Source organism: Schistocerca nitens, chromosome 3, assembly GCF_023898315.1.
Source record: "Schistocerca nitens isolate TAMUIC-IGC-003100 chromosome 3, iqSchNite1.1, whole genome shotgun sequence".
In the NCBI taxonomy this organism is placed as follows: Eukaryota; Metazoa; Arthropoda; class Insecta; order Orthoptera; family Acrididae; genus Schistocerca; species Schistocerca nitens.
Window position 1 is genome coordinate 170,354,682 of NC_064616.1, and position 19,129 is coordinate 170,373,810.

Consider the following 19,129-nt stretch of genomic DNA (forward strand, 5'->3'; position numbering starts at 1 on the left):
GTAACTGAGGCGGAATAAGGGGTACCAGCACGCATTCGTCGAGGCAGATGGAAAACCGCCTTGAAAATCATCCATATGCTGGCCGACACATCGGACCTAGACACTAATCTGCCGGGCGGATAAGCAATGTTGCAAGCACTTCTCGTGTATTATAGGTTTCGCGAAAGTACTGGCTCAGCTAAATGGCTAAATAAGTACACCAACCCTTAATGTTGCGTTAAACTGAAAAGTTTACACCAAGCTGGGAAGCCACATGATATTTTTGTACGTTAATCGTAAGAAAATTCAAATTTTTGTACAGGAACGGTATGAAAACGTATGTATAAGCGTAATTGTTACATTGTTTTACCAGATTGCCTCGTAAAGTCAGCTGATAGGACGTTAGTAATTGCTGAGATTTGGAGTGTGCAAATTGACTGATGTCAAGTAATTTGTGTGGGTGCATCCCACCAGAATGGTGATGTGTGGTATTGGTACGACGTCGCTGGCTGTTTGCCGTGCCACGACTAAAGACTGCTTAGCATAAGAATGTACAACTACCGGAGCGTAGCGCTGACGATGCCTGGAAACTCTGCCTTGTCGATCACAGCCTGCTAGTAAATGTGTTCCCTCTATGCAGTGTTTGGCTTTCACGCTGTCGTATAGTCTCGCCCTGAAAAAATATTGGTCAGTGTTCTTTTACCGAACTTCTGTTCAACTTATGACGGGTAGTTTGTACAGCGAAGAAAAATTATCGTGTAACTTTTTAATGAAAGCGATATAAGAATTTGATTTTTAAACGTAGGTAATAAAGAGGTATCCTCTATTATGGAGTAATTAACTACGCAGTTACGCCGTTTTGGTGAGTCCGTTCGACGTTCAGAAGATTAGTACAGCACAGGACCTTCTGATTCTTCAGTTAATTTGTGGTCTGTCACGAAGCGAACGTATGCAAGATACGAATTTCAAATGTTCTCTGCAATGAGATCGATCGTAAGGAATGTTTCAGTAAGACACGTTACTGGGCGTTCGAGGATTTTGCCTCAAATCACATAAATCAGTAAACCAGTAATTGTGAGTATATTCAGTGAACCGAAAGCCAGCACCAAAATAATTTCCAGGTAAAGGCACCAAATTCTCTGTGATCAGTATACGGGATGTCCATAAATGTTTACCCTGATATCAAAACAGTGTATCTCTTTATAGGATACAGTAAATGAAACGTGCGTTATACCAAATATGCCTCTACTCATTAAGTTTTGATCCTTACATAAATATTTATTACAGGTAATACTCTTCAACGTTTAATTCACTTCAGCATGTGTACCCCTTATAACACACAAAATATCAAGCCGGTATTCAATCTCTTGCCACACATTGTGCGACACGTCTAGTGTGATTATGCCAAAGGCATCTCTGAGGCGTTTTTGCAAAGTCACAGTGTAAGGAACTGCTGTTTTGTACACATATCCCCAAAGAAGGAAATCTAAGGAAGTAATGTCAGGTGATCTCGGGGGCTGGGGAAATGGGTCGCCTCTGCCAATGGGGAAGGTTTTATAAAGAAAATCGTAGACTTCTAGCCCCCAATGAAAGAGAACGCCATTGTGCTGGAAGATGATAGTGTCTTGCGTATCCTGCAACCGAGGAACGGAGTATTTCACAAACATACTTAGGTAAACGTACCCACTTATACTGCTGTCAAGGAAGAAAAATGGACCAATAACGCGATTACACATGAACCCATACCACACATTAACCTGTGGATTGTCCCGAATGTGTTCGCGCACCACAAGAGGTTTTTCTGATACACAGATCCGGACATTATGGCGGTAAACAGAGCCACAAACATGATACATAGCCTCATCGGAAAAGCACACACACTTCGAGAAATTACTGTCGTATCCAAACGGTTTAGCATACCCATTGCAAATTATTCGTGTTTTGGGCGATCATCTGGTTGTAACGCCTGAACAAGTTGGACCTCGCACGCATGCAGTTTAAGACGTTTGTGAACCAATTTATGCACTGTGCTCTTTGCCACTCGAAGCTCTCGCGAAGCTTGTGTAATCGATTTCTGTGGTGACCTCACAAATGTGGTTTGAACTGCCTGCATCGTCTCCGAAACACCTGATTTGCCGCTGCTTGTACGTTTCTGAACCGACCCAGTTGCTGAAAATATTTCCATCCATGTTCTGATTAAGTTGACATCAGATGCTTTCTTTCCATAATGGGACACAAACTTTCGCTGCACAGTAATCGGTGATTTGGTTTCTGCTAGCTACACAAAACACTGAGTTTTCTCATGTGGGAAAGCCATTTTTATGACAGCTCACAAAGGGCGTCTAGCGGCGAAAGTGTTGAATGAGACACAGCTGTATAGAAACTTCGTGGGTTCCCTCCTAGAAGTGTAACGAAAAAACAAAGTTACCATCGTAAAATAATTAATATTTAATCTCGAAATGAGGATAAACATTTATGAACACCCTCTACAATGTGTTTAGACTAATCACATTACTTAAAAATAAGCTGCGAATACTAGCAGCCATAATGTAGCATCCTTACGGAGACTGGAAAAGGGAAACTGTTATGACCAACTCTTCGGCCTCAGTATGTGAGGTAAAGATTGACGTACGTCATTTCCGAAGTAGTTAGTGGGTGGGTATCTTTGAGGACGGAGCGTTAGAATTTAATATGCCGTCAACGACGAACTCATTAGTGACGGATGGTATCGTAGAATAAATACAACGAAAAAATATTTATAAGTATTGTCAAGCAATTCGTTAGGGTACTTCGTCTGATCAAAAGCTCTATAATAAAGTTAATCTTCGTGTGATATCAGATAGGTCCAAGTTGCTACCTATAGTGGGGAAAGAATTGGCAAACCGTAACTGATGGCAATTTTATTCTTTTTCTCCAAGTAATTAGGGTGTTACATTCACTTAAAATTGCTTTTTCATGAGGGCTCTGCTATCTTGGGTGTTTCATTCCTGTTTTCGTGCCGCGGACGTATCTTTGTTTCGATAGAACGGCTGTATTTTCGTAGAAACCAGCAATAAACGGACGACCGCTTGCCGCAATTAGCGGAGTGTCCTACGAACAATGGATGGCGCTCGTCGGAGACAGCGTGACGGCTTCCATTAGGCAAATCATTAGACCGGACCGACCACCAGAAAGAAACTGGGGAGTCGCAGCTGCGGGCCAGCAAGGGAAATGCGTTCGAGGTTGACAGCGCGGAACAAAAGTGAGATGTTGCTCAGTTGGATATGACAAGTCCTGCGCAGCTTCCTGTAATGTATCACTTCCAGTTTTTTGAAAGAAAGCGTTTTAACAATGTATAGTTTTAAACTGAGATAGTTTTTAAAAAATAAGGAAAACTTAATTTTACGGTACCCTTAATGTCTGTGTTTTGCTAAACTAAACAGTAAATGGGTGGAGCATTAAATGAAAAAAAAAAAAAAATCGTCCACTGTCTTACAACAGTTTATTTTATTTGCTAATTTACATTTCCAATCGCAGCTTCATGTTTAATACTTTATCTGGCTCTCTAAGGCTCTTCATTGCTATGTCATAGCGATGGAAACGGGTATCTCTGACATTTGCCTCCTAGCCTGTGACGTAAGATTATAGTTTCTGCTTCATGTTATTTACAGTTATTTTGTTTTCACTTGAGTACACTGAGTACGCTGTTACCGGAGATTATATTGCAGTGTAAATAAACTGAAGACGAAATTAGAGCGTCATTTCGTACGTTAGGAAGCGACAACGTTCTTAGGTGCCTGTTTCAGTCGTGCTGATATCGCAAAGGAGACTTTTCCAAAGGCAGCTCAACCGAAGCTGCGAAATTTATGTTGGTTAACTAGATAAGTTGATGTGAGACAGCAGATAGATTGCGCTATGTAATTTTCGATTCAAAAAATCTTAAAGGCTCGTTAATTCAATAGATGATAATGAAGAATCAAAAATAAATTCCCTTGTTGATGATTTAACTGTACCGAAAGTCGTTGGACGCAGAAGCCGAGTAGTAGAAAGTACTACAAACATCATTATCTTTTTGATCTCAATGTAATTTTTAAGGGCTGACTTAAATCTTTTGCTTTTCCGTAAACTTCCACAAAACTTAAGTCCCCCCCCCCCCCCAAAAAAAAAGGGCTCTGAGCACTATGCGACTTAACTTCTGAGGTCATCAGTCGCCTACAACTTAGAACTAATTAAACCTAACTAACCTAAGGACATCACACACATCCATGCCCGAGGCAGGGTGCGAACCTGCGACCGTAGCGGTCGCTCGGCTCCAGACTGTAGCGCCTAGAAGCGCACGGCCACTTAGGCCGGCTAAGTTCCCAGTATTGTAATGCTCACAGTATTCCCAGTATTATTTGGTCGCTTCGCTGTGAGTGTAACCTCCGTTATAACACCTGAGGGAAAGCATAACTCTAAGAAGAAGTAAATGACGAGAACCAAGTCGTCAGAAATAATCGAATTGTCTAAATGTAGCAGAATCACTGGCAGTGAGTGTTGTTATTTTTGTTCCCATAGCATCATTTTCGTAATACAGACGCTGAATGGTCCCAAGCCAAGTTCTGTGTCATGCACTTTCAGGAGTATGGCTCGGATTTTTTAATGTTAGATTGTGGGGAAGTGCAACTGAACTCTCGTCTGTAGAGGAGACAGCAGCAGCTCGTTAGTGTCGAAATGAGGGCAACGCGGGTGGCCAGAGAAAGTGTTCAAATTCTATCTATTGCTCTTTAAACAGAACTTCCAAGTATCTTTACTAAAGTTTATGTAATCCATGATGCGTCAGTGCGGATATTCATTATTTCACACGTTTCTTTTTTTCATTCAGAATTTTTCCTTGTTGTACTGTGGCAGTCGTGGCGGAGAATTTACTGAAAGTGCTCCAGAAAAACCCAAAATGTTCCAGTATATTCTTGCGCATTTTTGTATTGCTTCACAACACTGCGTTTATTCGTTAAGAAACAGATTAACTGTGTTTCTTAACGCTTCACTGTGGACATAATGTGACGCGGTGCGGGGAGCAATGGGGGCGGCTCATAGAACGTATGTACCACATTACTGCCCTAAAAAGTTTCCTCGCTTCATTCTCGTTCTTCAGAAGCTCCAGTTCTTTGATGTTGGTTTTCATCCAATCTCTCTTTTTTTATGAGTCCTCGTTCCAGTCCTTTTCTTCTTTATAAACTTCCACCATCGCTACTGCAAAATTTCGTTTCAGCGTTCTTCTGTATATATTGTTCTTTTCCTCCGTTGCTATCTGATACTTAATATCAAACTGTGAAGAACTCATGCACCTTGTTTCAGTTCCCAGTGTTTCATTTGCTGACACTCCACTGCACTCTTTATCACATCCGTGGTGCTATTTCACTCCTCAGCCCTCTGAAGAATCTGTGATGTCCTTTCCATCTATTGTCCTCTAATTGCAGATGGTTTAGTGCTGTTTGTATATGTGTGTTGGTTCGGCTTCTTTTGGCTGTATTAGGGATTCTAGCCGTCATTCGTGACCACATCCAAAAGTGATCCGAATGAACATTTAGGTCTCTGAGCCTCCTCACATCCAAGAGGTCCGACTTACGTGTTTCATCGATCAACACATGATCATTTTGGTTAAAAATGTTCCCATTTGGTAACTTCCCTTTGTGTATGTCTCTGTGTGGTAACAATGAGGAACCCAAAACAACGTTTCAGGATGATTTGAATAAGATGAAACTTGTTCCCTTATCGTTGATTTTTGTATGTTTCCTGTGGGGTCCATTTGTTGGTTTAAACATCTGTTCCCTTCCAACCTAACCATTTTGATTTGCGATATACTGTACTAGCAATCCCAGCAATGCTTCGCAATTGCTCAATATGTATGAGAATTGGATATAGGTCCTCGTCCCCTTTTCCACCCATCTCTGTCCATCTCTTCCTCTGTCTCCTCATCCTTCCCCTCCCCCCCTTTCAAAAATCACTGTCCGTCACCTCCTCCCCTCTCTTTGTCCATCTTCTCCTCCTCCCTTCCCTCCATTTCTTCCTGCTGCCCCCTCTCTGTCCATCTCCTCCGTCCACTTCTCTACTCCACTTCCTACCTCCCCCCACCCCCTTTACATCTCCTCTTCCTCCCTCTCTCTGATCTTACACCTTGATTATTTTTATTGCACATTAAATATGCCGTAGAATTATTCTAATTATATGCCGTAAAGCTATAAATAAAACGTCCCTCTTTTGTGTGAAAACCATCTGCGAGGAAAAAAACGAAACTTGCTTCCCTTCTAGCAGTAATTTATGGTAGATCGCTCGAGCACCGAAAGGTACCGAACGAAAAAAGAGCAGGTCATTCCTGTTTTTAAGAAAGGCCGTAAGACAGATCTACACAATTATGGACCTATATCGTTGACTTCAATCTGTTGTAGAATTATGGAACGTGTTTTATGCTCAAGAATTATGACATTCTTGAAAAATGAACATCTGCTGTATAAAAATCAACACGGATTCCGCAAACAGAGATCCTGCGAAACATGGCTCGCTCAGTTCCTCCATGAGATGCACAGCGCAGTGGACAACGGCGTTCAGGTTGATGCCGTGTTCCTTGATTTCAGTAAGGCATTTGACACCGTCCCTCATTGCCGTTTAATGAAAAAAATACGAGCTTACGGAGTATCGGAGCAGACCTGCGAATGGATTCAAGACTTTCTTGCAGATAGAACTGACCACGTCGCTCTTAACGGAACTAATTCGACAGATGTAAAGTTAATATCCGGGGTACCATTCTGAAGTGTGATAGGACCGTTGCTGTTTACAAATATATATTAAATGATGTAGTAGAAAGCGTCGAATGCTCTCTAAGGCTATTCGTAGATGATGCAGTTCTCTATACCAAAGTAGCAACGCCTGAAGGTAGTAAGAATTTGCAGAACGATCTGTAGAGAATTGGTTCAAATGGCTCTGGGCACTATGGGACTTAACTGCTGAGGTCATCAGTCTCCTAGAACTTAGAACTACTGAAACCTAACTAACCTAAAGACGTCACACACATCCATGCCCGAGGCAGACTTCGAACCTGCGACCGCAGCGGTCGCGCGGTTGCAGACTGTAGCGCCTAGAACCGCTCGGCCACCCCGGCCGGCCTGCAGAGAATTGATGAATGGTGCAGGCTCCGGCAGTTGACCCTAAACATATTGCGCATAAATAGGAAAAGAAGTCTACATCTGTACAGCTATCTGTACTGGTACACTGTTGATGACAAACAGCTGGAGACAGAGTCTGCCGTAAAATATCTAGGCGTAACTATCCAGAGCGACCTTAAGTGGAGTGACCGTATAAAATAGATAGTGGGAAGAGCAGACACCAGAATCAGATTCATCGGAAGAATCTTGGGGAAATGTAACTCATCCACGAAAGAAGTGTCTTATAAGGCGCTTGCTCGCCCGATTCTTGGGTATTGTTCATCTGTCTAGGATCCCTATCAGATAGGACTTCTTGGGTATTGTTCATCTGTCTAGGATCCCTATCAGATAGGACTGATAGAGGAGATAGAGAAGATCTAACGATGAGCGGCGCGTTTCGTCACGCGAACGTTTAGCTGGCGAGAGAGCGTTACGGAGATGCTAAACAAACTCCACTGGCAGACGTTGTGCATCACGAAGAGATTCACTATTGAAATTTCGGGACAGTACTTTTCAGGAAGAGTCGCACATCATGTTACAGCCCCCCACATACATCTCGCGTATTGACCACGAGGAGAAAATTCGAGAAACTAGAGCTAATGCAGAGGCTTACCGACAATAATTTTTCCCACGCACTATTCGCGAGTGGAACAAGGCTCTGAGCACTATGGGACTTAACTTCTGAGGTCATCAGTCCCCTAGAACTTAGAACTACTTAAACCTAACTAACCTAAGGACATCACACACATCTATGCCCGAGGCAGGATTCGAACCTGCGACCGTAGCGGTCACGCGGTTCCAGACTGTAGCGCCTAGAGCCGCACGGCCATTCCGGCCGGCTAGTGGAACAAGGTTGGAGGGATCAGATAGTGGTACCGAAAGTACACTCCGCCACACACCATTAGGTAGCTTGCGGAGCATGATGTAGATAGTTGCGTATACAGTTTTTAAAGAATATGTATGGGAGAAACATTTTTTCTAGTGGTGTGAAAGTCCTGATATCATATTAAAACTGACTATGAGAAAGAATGCAAAATTGCACATTTTCTGAACAGAGTACAGCGCAGCAGTTTCTTTTTCGCAGACGGGACTAACAGATGGCCTGTGCGTTGTTGTTAAAACGCCGGCGTGGAATGGCCGCGCGGTTAGAGTCATAATGTCACGGACTGCGCAGCCCCTCCCGCCGGAGGTTCGAGTCCTTCCTCGGGCATGGGTGTGCGTGTTGTCTTTAGCGTAAGTTAGTTTAAGTAGTGTATTAGTCTAGGGACCGATGACCTCGGCAGGTTGGTCCCTTAGGAATTCACACACACACACACACACACACACACATATATATATATATATATATATATATATATATATATATATATATATATATATTGTTAAAACAATTTATGTACTATTTCTGTATGAATCTTTATTAGAGTGTCGTGTATAAATTTGAAGCAAATCTGTTAACAACCGCGTGACCGCTACGGTCGCAGGTTCGAATCCTGCCTCGGGCATGGATGTGTGTGATGTCCTTAGGTTAGTTAGGTTTAATTAGTTCTAAGTTCTAGGTGACTGATGACCTACGTAGTTAAGTCGCATAGTGCTCAGAGCCATTTTTTGTTAACAACCTTTCGAGATTTTTGGTAACAACGTTAAACAATCACTTCTCCTTATATAGTAGTATAGATAACACATGAATGTTGCTGTCTGAAGCTTAGCATAGATGCTCAGAACCGGTCATGGCGGACATAAAAAAGAAATTTTGTGAAACTATGCAATTGTTTGCTCAAGATTATCACCACCACCACCACCACCACCACCACCATCATCATCATAGTTAATACTGTCACAAAACTTTGTTAAAAAGAATAACGTGACACTACTATTGGTATTTGTTTTTTGCAGAATGTCCTGCGTGAGTTGGAACAGAAGAAGCCCCAGCTCGACGAGCTGGTTCACACGGCAGAAAACCTCAAAGCCGATTCCAACCGTCAACAGTTGCACGGCAAAGGTATGTCGCAATTTGTATTGTGTCTGGCGGGAAGGGGTATAACCACGTTGCTTGCTTCATGTCTTTTTAATAACTTCAAAATCTTCCTATTCTTTCATTTTTCGCAAAGTATCACTCACACATTTTTGAAGTTGGAAATGTTTATTGTCATCCAAGTCTTACTTAATGTAGGTACATCAATACAGTAAGTTGATCTTGCTGCTTTCGGACAGTGCTATCATTTTCACTCACAGAGGAACAGGTACAGCATATTTTAAAGCGCAGTACGCTGCAATGTATTTGATATATTTACACCTACTAATGCAAATTTACATTTTTTAAAGTACTCATAATACTGTGTGTGAACATAGCGTTTCTGTTCTACTCTGTTGAAATGACGTTAAGGCAAAATCTTCATTTTATTGCTCTTTGCGCGTTGGGACGATACACGCCTACTTCAAAATATTAGAAGACACGAGATATTATTGACGAAATGTAAGCTTTTGAAAGATACTAGACGGTGTTACATTTGCGGAGCGAGGTCGGAACTAATTTCTCTGTCACGTAAAGTACAGTTTAACTGCTGTAGCATCACGGGTTGCCCTCCCGTAAGAAACAGTTAAGTTTTCAGAATTGTTCAGCACTGGAATGTTGGCACGGGATTTAGCTTTATTTTCGTAGTGTATTACGTGCAAGAGTTTTATTATTTTCTCTACATATGTTTCTCCCCATGATCTAGGGGTTTGCCGGCACGGTAGCTCAGCGTGTTTGGTCAGACGGTTAGCTGTCCACTGTAAGAAAAAACTGAGTGAAGGGATCGACGACGAACTTGAACAGGTTTCACGAGACGTCCCCCCATGACAAATCCAACGAACATTAAAGAACAAAATGAAGTCAGGGCGAAAAAGGGGGTAACATATTTGAGTACTAATCAGAACGGCCTCGGTCCTGGGTTCGAAACCCGCTATTGCTTAAATTTTGAATCAAAAGTGTCAACAATGACGGCCGAAGACTTCCGGCATACGAAGTTACACTCATTCAGCCAGCGGCCTTGTACAAGTGGGCGGAGGAGCGGGCACAGGTTCTGGGCAGTCTGTTGCCCGTCGTGTGGGAAACTGCCCCTAAAGGCGGAAGAATCGGCAGTGATCAACGGCATGAGGATGCGGAAGGAAATGGAAACCACTGCATTAAAGGCACATGTGTACCCACAGGACAGGTGACTTGTAATTGAAAAAGTGTCCCGATGATCTCGCCATTGGCAAAAATTCCGGACAACTCCATCATTCGGTTATCCGGGAAGGGACTGTCAAAAGGGAGGTGACCGTGAGTAGAGAGATTGAATAATCAACACAAGGATAAAGTTCTACGAGTTGGGATGGAATTCCAGATGTTTGAAAGTGGTAGGGAAGCTAAAAGTTTGAAAAGGGAAGTGCCAAGGCTCAGTCTATACATAGTTGGGGGTCAGTGAAGTGAAATCGAAAGAAGACAAGGATTTCTAGTCAGCTGAGTATAGGGTGTATCAACAACCGCAGAAAATGGTACGGTATAACGGAAATGGGATTATGTATTAATTGGAAGGTAGAGCAGAGAACAGTCCACTGGCAGCTTTGTTCTCGTCACAATCGTTAGCAAACTAACACCAACCACGATAGTTCAGGTATACATGCCGACGTCGCATTCCGAAGATGAAGAGAGATATGAAATATATGAGGATACTGAACGGGTAATTCGGTACGCAGAGGAAGATGAAACTCTAATAGTCATGGGGGGGGGGGGGTTTGAATGTGGTTGTAGGGGAAGGAGAGAAGAAAGAATTGCTAGAGAATATGGGCTTAGTAGTAGGAATGAGAGAGGAGAAAGATTGAGTTCTGCGATAAATTTTAGCTATTAATAGCGAATGCTCTGTTCAATAATCATAAAAGTAGGAGATATACTTGGAGAAGGCCAGCAGATACGGGAAGAGTTCTGTTAGATAACATCATGGTCAGGCACAGATTCAGAAATCAGATACTGGATTGTAAGGCGTACCCAGGAGCAGATATAGACTAAGATCACAATCTAGTAGTGATGAAGTTTAGGAGGCTAGTTAGGAGGAATTAGTGCGCAAAGAAGTGGGATACGGAAGTACTACGGAAGGAATTTTCGTCGGTTATTGATACTGCGATAAGGAATAGCTCAGTGAGCGGTTCAGTTGAAGAAGAATGGACATATCTATAAAGCGCAATCATGGAAGCTGCAAAGGAAAACATAGGAACAAAGAAGATTAGTGAGAAGGAACCGTGGGTAACAGAAGAAATACGCCAGTTAATCGACGAAAGAAGGAAGTGCAAAAATATGTAGGGAAATTCAGGAATATAGAAGTACAAATCACTTTGAAACGAAGAAATGGGAAGTGCAGGGAAGCTAAGGTGAAATGGCTGCATGAAAAATGTGAAGAAGTCGAAAAAGACATGACTGTCGGAAGGACGGAGACAGCATATAGAAAAGTCAAAACAACCTTCGCTGAAATTCGCAAGGGTGGTAAATACGTGGAAGAGTACACTGAAGGCCTCTATGAGGGAAAGACTTGTCTGATGACGTGATAGAAGAAGAAACGGGAGTCGATATAGAAGAGATAGGGGATCCAGTATTAGAATAAGAATTTAAAAGAGCTTTGGAAGACTTAGAAGTCAAGAAAGGCAGGAGGAATCTCTTAAATCATTGGGGGAAGTGCCAACCAAAGGACTATTCCCATTGGTGTGTAGAATGTATTGAGTCTGGCGATATATCATTCGACTTTCGGAAAAACGTCATCTACACAATTCCGAATTCTGCAAGAGCTGACATGTGTGAGAATTACCACACAATCAGCTTAACAACCCATGCATCCAAGTTGCTGACAAAAATAATACACAGAAGAATGGAAAAGAAAATTGAGGATGTGTTAGATAACGACCAGTTTGGCTTTAGGAAAGATAAAGGAACCAAAGAGGCAATCCTGACGTTGCGGTTGATAATGGAAGCAGCACTAAAGAAAAATCAAGACACGCTCATAGTATTTGTCGGTCTGGAAAAAGCATTCGACAGCGTAAAATGTGCAAGATGTTCTAAATTCTGAGAAAAAAAAGGGTAAGCTGCATGGAAATACGGGTAATACACAATATGTTCAAGAGCCAGGAGGGAACAATTAGAGTGGAAGACCAAGAGCGAAGTGCTCGGATTCAAAAGGGTGTAATACAATGATTTATTATTTAGTCCCTACTGTTTAGTCTATACTTCGAAGAAGCAATGACGGAAATAAAAGGAAGGTTCAAGAGTGATAAGATTCACTGATGACATTGCTGTCCTCAATAAACGTGAAGAAGAATTACAGCATGTGTTGAATGGAGTGCACAGTGTAATGAGTACAGAATATGGACTAAGAGTAATTTGAAGAAAGACGAGAGTAACGAGAGATAGCAGAAATGAAAACAGGGGGAAATTGAACATCGGGATTGTTAATCATGAAGTAATGAAGTTAAGAAATTCTACTACCTAGGTAGCAAAATAATTCATGACAGTCGGAGCAAGATGGACATAAAAAGCTGACTAACACTGACAAAAAGGGCGTTCCTGGCTAAGAAAAATCTACTGGTATCAAACATAGGCCTTAATTTGAGGAAGACATTTCTGAGAATGTACGTTTGAAGCAAAGCATTGTATGGTAGTGAAACACAGACTGTGGGAAAACCGGGAAAGAAGAGAATCGAAGCGTATGAAATGTGGTGCTACAGAAGAATTTTGAAAATTAGATGGACTGATAAGGTAAGGAATGAGGAGGTTCTCCAGAGAATCGGTGAGGAAAGGAATATATGGAAAACACTGACAAGCAGAAGGGATAGGATGGTAAGATATCTGTTAAGACATCAGGAAATTACTTCCATTGTACTAGAGGGAGCTGTCGAGGGTAAAATCTGCAGAGGAACGTAGAGATTGGAATACATCCAGCAAATAACTGAGGACGTAGATTGCAAGTGCTACTCCGAAATGATGAGGTTTGCACAGCAGAGGAATTCGTAACGGGCCGCATCAAACCAACCAGAAGACTGATGACAAAAAAATATCCGGCATGAGTTGATTGTCCCATTGTGAAAGCACATTTATTGGCACGTGAACTGTACTGATGATGTTCCTTTCCAGGCCTGACCTATTTTTTCTTTTTTTCGGATTAAGGCAGAAGACGTATGTGGTATTCGTAATTTATTATCCTGACATTTTCGATATAATCGTTGAGAAGAATATATTGTCCCTCCTACAATCCTACAAAACCGTGGCAATTATCCTTCTGCAGCTAAGTCTGACTTCGCCAATTTTCGGTGAATGCGTCTCGGTTGTTAAAAACTGCTTTGGTTGCTGCTTGATTTCTGACGTGAAGTGGTGAACTGACTCATGTACAGCAACAAATCACCGCTCAAAATGTGCTGTATTCTTCCTAAAGAGATGAAAAAACGTAGCTGGGAAATTCGTGAGCGTCAGTAGAAAGCAACTGGACAAAGAAACCATGAGGAGGCAACGAAGAGTTGAATGTTCACTCCTCACCAGACAACGTGGAGTTCGAAGGCTTACCCGCTCTGCAAAGCAGAATAGGGGGCCATTTGTCGAATACATGACGACAGATTACATTACTGGTGCGAGGAAATGTTCCAGAGCACAGTGTTGAGCGTACGGTTATGAATATGGGGCTATGCAGGAGAGCAACGGTCGTGTCCAGATACGGCGGCACCTAGTACGGTCTTCGCCACTGACACAGGTCGGTGGGGACAGCATTCTGCTGTGGGGGACATTTATGTGGTTTTCCATGCGACATGTTGTAATCAAAGGCACCGTGACGGCGTGGACTATGTGAACACTGTAGCGGACCAACAAGATAACTTCGCGTGTCACAAAGCCAGAATTGTGCTACAGTGGTCAGAAGAACATCATAAAGAGCGGACTTTGATATCTTGGTCACAAAATTCGCCTGATCTGAATGGCACACGTATGGTACGCTCGGCCCCTGATTTACGCGAACTGCGTGGTTCAAATGGCTCTGAGCACTATGGGACTCAACTGCTGAGGTCATTAGTCCCCTAGAACTTAGAACTAGTTAAACCTAACTAACCTAAGGACATCACAAACATCCATGCCCGAGGCAGGATTCGAACCTGCGACCGTTGCGGCCTCGCGGTTCCAGGCTGCAGCGCCTTTAACCGCACGGCCACTTCGGCCGGCGCGAACTGCGTGACCTGTGCGTAAGTATTTGGTGTAACATGCCTCCGAAATATACCGAGGACTTGTCACTGCTGTGTTGCGCTCGAGAGGTCGACTTACACGCTATTTACCTGTTGGTCTTAACATTTTAATGTAACTGGGTGTTGTTTGTTCTGTCGGCCCATCCGGGTTCGAGTCTTGGTCCAGCATTCATTTTCAACTTTCGCTATGGCAATACCGCCCCGCCCTTTACGGCGGGGAGTCGCGTTTTCCCACCTACTCCTTTCTGTTTCTTCCCCGTTCCTCTAATCTAGTTAATATCTTGGTTCATGAATGGAAGTTACCATAGTGTTCCAGGTTATCTATTTAACCAAACACACTCAGTACGAATGCTGTATGAAGAAAACTATTCCGTAATCAAGAAGTCACGCAACTACATTACAATGCAGTGTGGGCTAACATTAGAAATGCTTTATTTGAAACAAATCTTCGTGTCAAGCTGTGTAAATTTCTGCATACGTTCAGAAATCACTGGAAACGATTTAGAGAATCCATGAAAACCTAAATTCTGGATGGCCGGAAGGCGATTTGAACCACTATCCTTCTAAATACGAGTCGAGTGTCTTACCACTGCCGCACCTTGCAAGGCGTCTGGAATAACAGTCGGTTTTCTTAACCACTACCGCACATCAGCGATTGAATTACGGTTTCGGAAGCTGTCCAGTGTTCAGTACGATGACTAGATTAACCTCTGTCTGTGTGTAATCTCTAGAAAGATGCTGTCTCTGTCGAGTGGAGTGAATTCTGATTGAACGTCTCTCGCAAGTTAAAAAAGCGTGGCGTATAACTTTTTGCCGGAAACTTACAAGCTCTCTGACGCAAATGTTCAGTAAACTAGACATGTAAAATGCACCATCAGTGCGTCATCTATTACATCACAGGCGTTCGGAACTTCAGCTTTATTTTGCAAGAGTCTGCTGCCACTACTTTACTTTTTCTTAGATCTTTTCAGCTGTGCGCAACTTTTTCATCTTTGTTTCTTAATTTACGAGGCGCAGTATGGACGTGACACTGTCCGTCCGTGGAAACTTCAGAAGGCCGGGCGACACACTCCACGGCGGCGGGCATTTCAACATTCCGGCTGGCGCGCTCTTCTTAGCTGAAGTTGTTCCCGTGAGTGCCAAGTTCAACAAAGCCATCGGAATCTTTCTTTGCCGTTCGCGCAGGGCATATCTTATTTCGGCGCAATACCCTTCTTGTCAAAATAGCTTTTTTTTCTGTTGACATGTTTGAGGTGAAATCTCTTGAAAATATGTCGACTAAAACATCATGTACTACAAACGTAAGATTTTACGCCTTTAATAACGTATACAATAATTGTGCGCCGGCAGATTGCTTAATGGTTCAATACATGCTTCTGTCGATTCCGAGAAATTGAGAGAGAACCGTAAATGGATTATAGCACAAAGGGCCATGACTTAATCAAATTTTCTCGCTTCAGAAAGCCGAGTGAGACAGTGTTTGTGTTTCTGCGGTCTCTCCGCGCTTATATTAAACGCAGTGCAGCGACTGGGAACAAGACAGGGCGAGTGCTACAATGGAACACATTCACGCTCACCTCCCAGCAGAGCATCCGAATTAACGTCCAGTCTTTTGTGACAGCCTCGAATTCACATTCCTGGTGTTTCGACCTTGCTGTCGACATCGTAATCAGACGTGTGCTATTCGAGTAAATCTCCCATTCTCTGCAGCAGTTTTCATTATGAAAAGACCGGAGAATGGTGAAGTACCGTATTTTATTTTCGTAAAGAATGTATGTTTATCTAATGATTTAGCTCCAATCTAGAGTCGTTTTGAATACATACATCTCAATAGAAAAGTGTTAACAGATGAATTAGCAGTTCCTAACAGAACGGAACGTTTTGAGAACCCATTATCATAACTGTTTTATGCACTAGCTGCACATCGCAAACATATTTAGCTACTTTTTTTCGATTTAGTTACAAAACTTAATATTTCACTCTTCTGTGTCACACAAGTTTCCAGATGTATGAGTGGCTGCAGTAACAGACATCGCTGCTTTATATTAGTTTGTTCTTTACTGCAAGACGTTTCTCTGCATCTCTGATGGTGTACTTACGTATTTTTAAAATATGTTGCCAGATATATATCAGTTAATTCACCGTACTGTTCTTGGAACCTGGTGTGTGCTATTGGGTTGGTGCGTAAATTCCTAGCATTTTTCTATAGTGTTAATATACGCTACATATACACATAAGAGGCTTTAGTCACCAATAATATGTTCTCCTTCACTGTTGACAAGTCTACCAACGGTGGGGTAATTTTTCGATTCCCTGAGTGTAGAAATCACTTGGTTTTGAGGCGAAGAACTCGTCGAGCCGCTTTTGGAGCGCATTTTCACCCGGAAGGGAAATTTGTTGAATTTGTTCCACAAAGAGCGGAAAAGGTAAAACTCTGCGGGCACAAGATCAGGTGAATAAGGTGGGTGAGGAATGACTTCCCGACACAGACTTAATTTGAGGCAGAAATTTGTGAGAATGTATGTTTGGAGCTCAGTATTGCATGGCAGTGAAACATGGAAAATCAGAAAAGAAGAGAGTTTTTTTGTCAGTCTTACAGAATTATCGTGGGGTAGCATCACTTCACGCAGTCTTCCTGGTCGTTAGTTTTGAACTGCGTATGGAAGACGTTTCAGATATTGACGATAAATGTCAGTAGTGATGGTAACACCTCGAGGAAGCAGTTGGTAGTCCTCCACACCGTCGCTGATCCACCAGATGCATGACATTACCTTTTGTGGATGTGTCAGGTCTTTCTGCGGGGTAGTTTCTGCTTTGTTTGTACTCAACCATTTCTTTCTATTCCTTATGTTAGCATAAAGTCATTATTTCCCGTCAACAGTAACGATACAGAACAGGAATGGTTGGTGTTGTTCACGAGCCCATCGCTGACGAGCAAGCAGAGATATACATCTAACTACCCGTTGGTTTGTGTGATTTTGGGTTAGAGCATGCGATACCCATACACCCTATTTTTGGACGTTACAAATTGCATGAAAATGTTGCACGATGTTAGAATGATCACAGTTCCGTCACATTCATCAGTTCTCCAGTACACTGACGTGGATCATTGTGTATTACTGTGTTTAAACGATCTTCTTGAACGTAGAGATTCATTAATGTGTAAACGATCGTCCTTAAAACTAGAAAACCATTTTCTTGCCATGCTCTGTTTACTAGTATTATCCCCATACACGGCGCAAATGTTTCTGCTGCCTCCGCTACTGTTACCCTTCTGTTGAACTCATACAGCAGAATATGGCTCTCCATTTTCTAGCGTCCACAGCTCCACCCACTGTCTCGAAATGACAAAATGACAGTATGTAAACTCAAATATCAAACTACAGACAAAAAATGATAGTCGATAAATAAACCCATAGCAACTGGAATACCGACATGCTCACCTTTAACGTTGTGGTTTCCATTACACTGTAGCTTTTCAATGCTTAGCATTCATATAGTCTAGCTATATCGTTACTTCACTTTGTTGTCACCATTGGTGTTAAATTTACGTTCCATCCACTCCTCTACCTTTCCGTCGTTTATGTTCCCATACCAAGTGCACTGATTTCACGGCGAAACCAATATCCTAGAAATCTGTTTTTCACTTCAAGCCACGAATTTTCGTAAGTGAAATACTTCTTCTGTTCTTCGTTCCAACAACCGGGAAAATCTGAAGCTTCACAAGTCACCACATCTGCTTCACCTACATCGTCACTATTCAGACACGTTGAACACTGAGTTATCAACGCACTGCTTTTTGCTTATAGTTTCACCTGTCTCTTCTGTGGTTGGTCTCATCTACAGCCAGTCCATAAAATTCGTGATAGCATAATAAGAACACGATATAAAAGTAGTGTTACTCATTTTTTAATCAGAACATGGGCCACTTCAGAAATGCAAGTACTAATTCAGTTTCCACCCGCCAATGAAAATTGTGTTAAGACTTGCGCCACCAGTGCCCCTCTAGTGTAGCTGTAGACTGTAGCTTGGGAAAACAGACGTGTCCTTGTACTCAACGAATTTTGTGGTTGTTGATTGCAACAAAATTTATATAGATGCGGTTTGGGATAAATACTTCTGGAAACGCTGTTCTCATCGAGTTAAAGCACTGAGTATATGTCACAGTACGTATCTTATTCTACAATAGATACATCAGCGTACATACCAACTTAATCCATCCTGACGTTTACGTCCACCAGGCATGGTAGTATTCAGAATATTATGGTAAGACAAAAATTATTATACAGAGTGGGGCAAATATAAGTAACCTGGAGAACAGAGTTCCAGGGTACAAAGAAACACAGCAGGGAAGGAAGTAGAGCACTAACATGACTATAGCAGATATTCAAAGTGACCACCATTCATGTCTTTGGCACTTTGATAATTTGAGCCACATAGACATGCAGATATTCAGAAATCTCAATCCTGAAAATTTCACACGTCAAAAAAAGTTTTGCTTTGCCCCGGTTCCCAGAACTCCTGAAGATATACGTTGTCTGATGATATTGTATCACAGACACAGTCCCTTTGACTGTTCAGAAATGTCACTAAACCCGTCGAAAGATGTAAACAGCCATGCATGAGCAGCGCCTATTAGACGGAGGGGGTCCGACAGCCGATCAGTTACAGTCATTCCACCAGGAAGGAGGTGCACGGCTCGTGTTGTCTGTAGTTCAACCGTGCCTAGACGGTCAGTACCGCGGTTCGATCGCGTCCGC

General features: G+C 42.4%; 1 protein-coding gene across 1 annotated transcript in view; it reads left to right on the forward strand.

The window, feature by feature from the left end:
* LOC126248110 (dystrophin, isoforms A/C/F/G/H-like) overlaps positions 1-19,129 on the forward strand; it is a 1,130,095-nt gene that overhangs the window by 775,446 nt on the left and 335,520 nt on the right. The window contains exon 47 of the mRNA XM_049948788.1: positions 9,036-9,141. Coding sequence (XP_049804745.1) covers positions 9,036-9,141 — 106 coding nt within the window. The remainder of the gene's footprint in view (positions 1-9,035; positions 9,142-19,129) is intronic.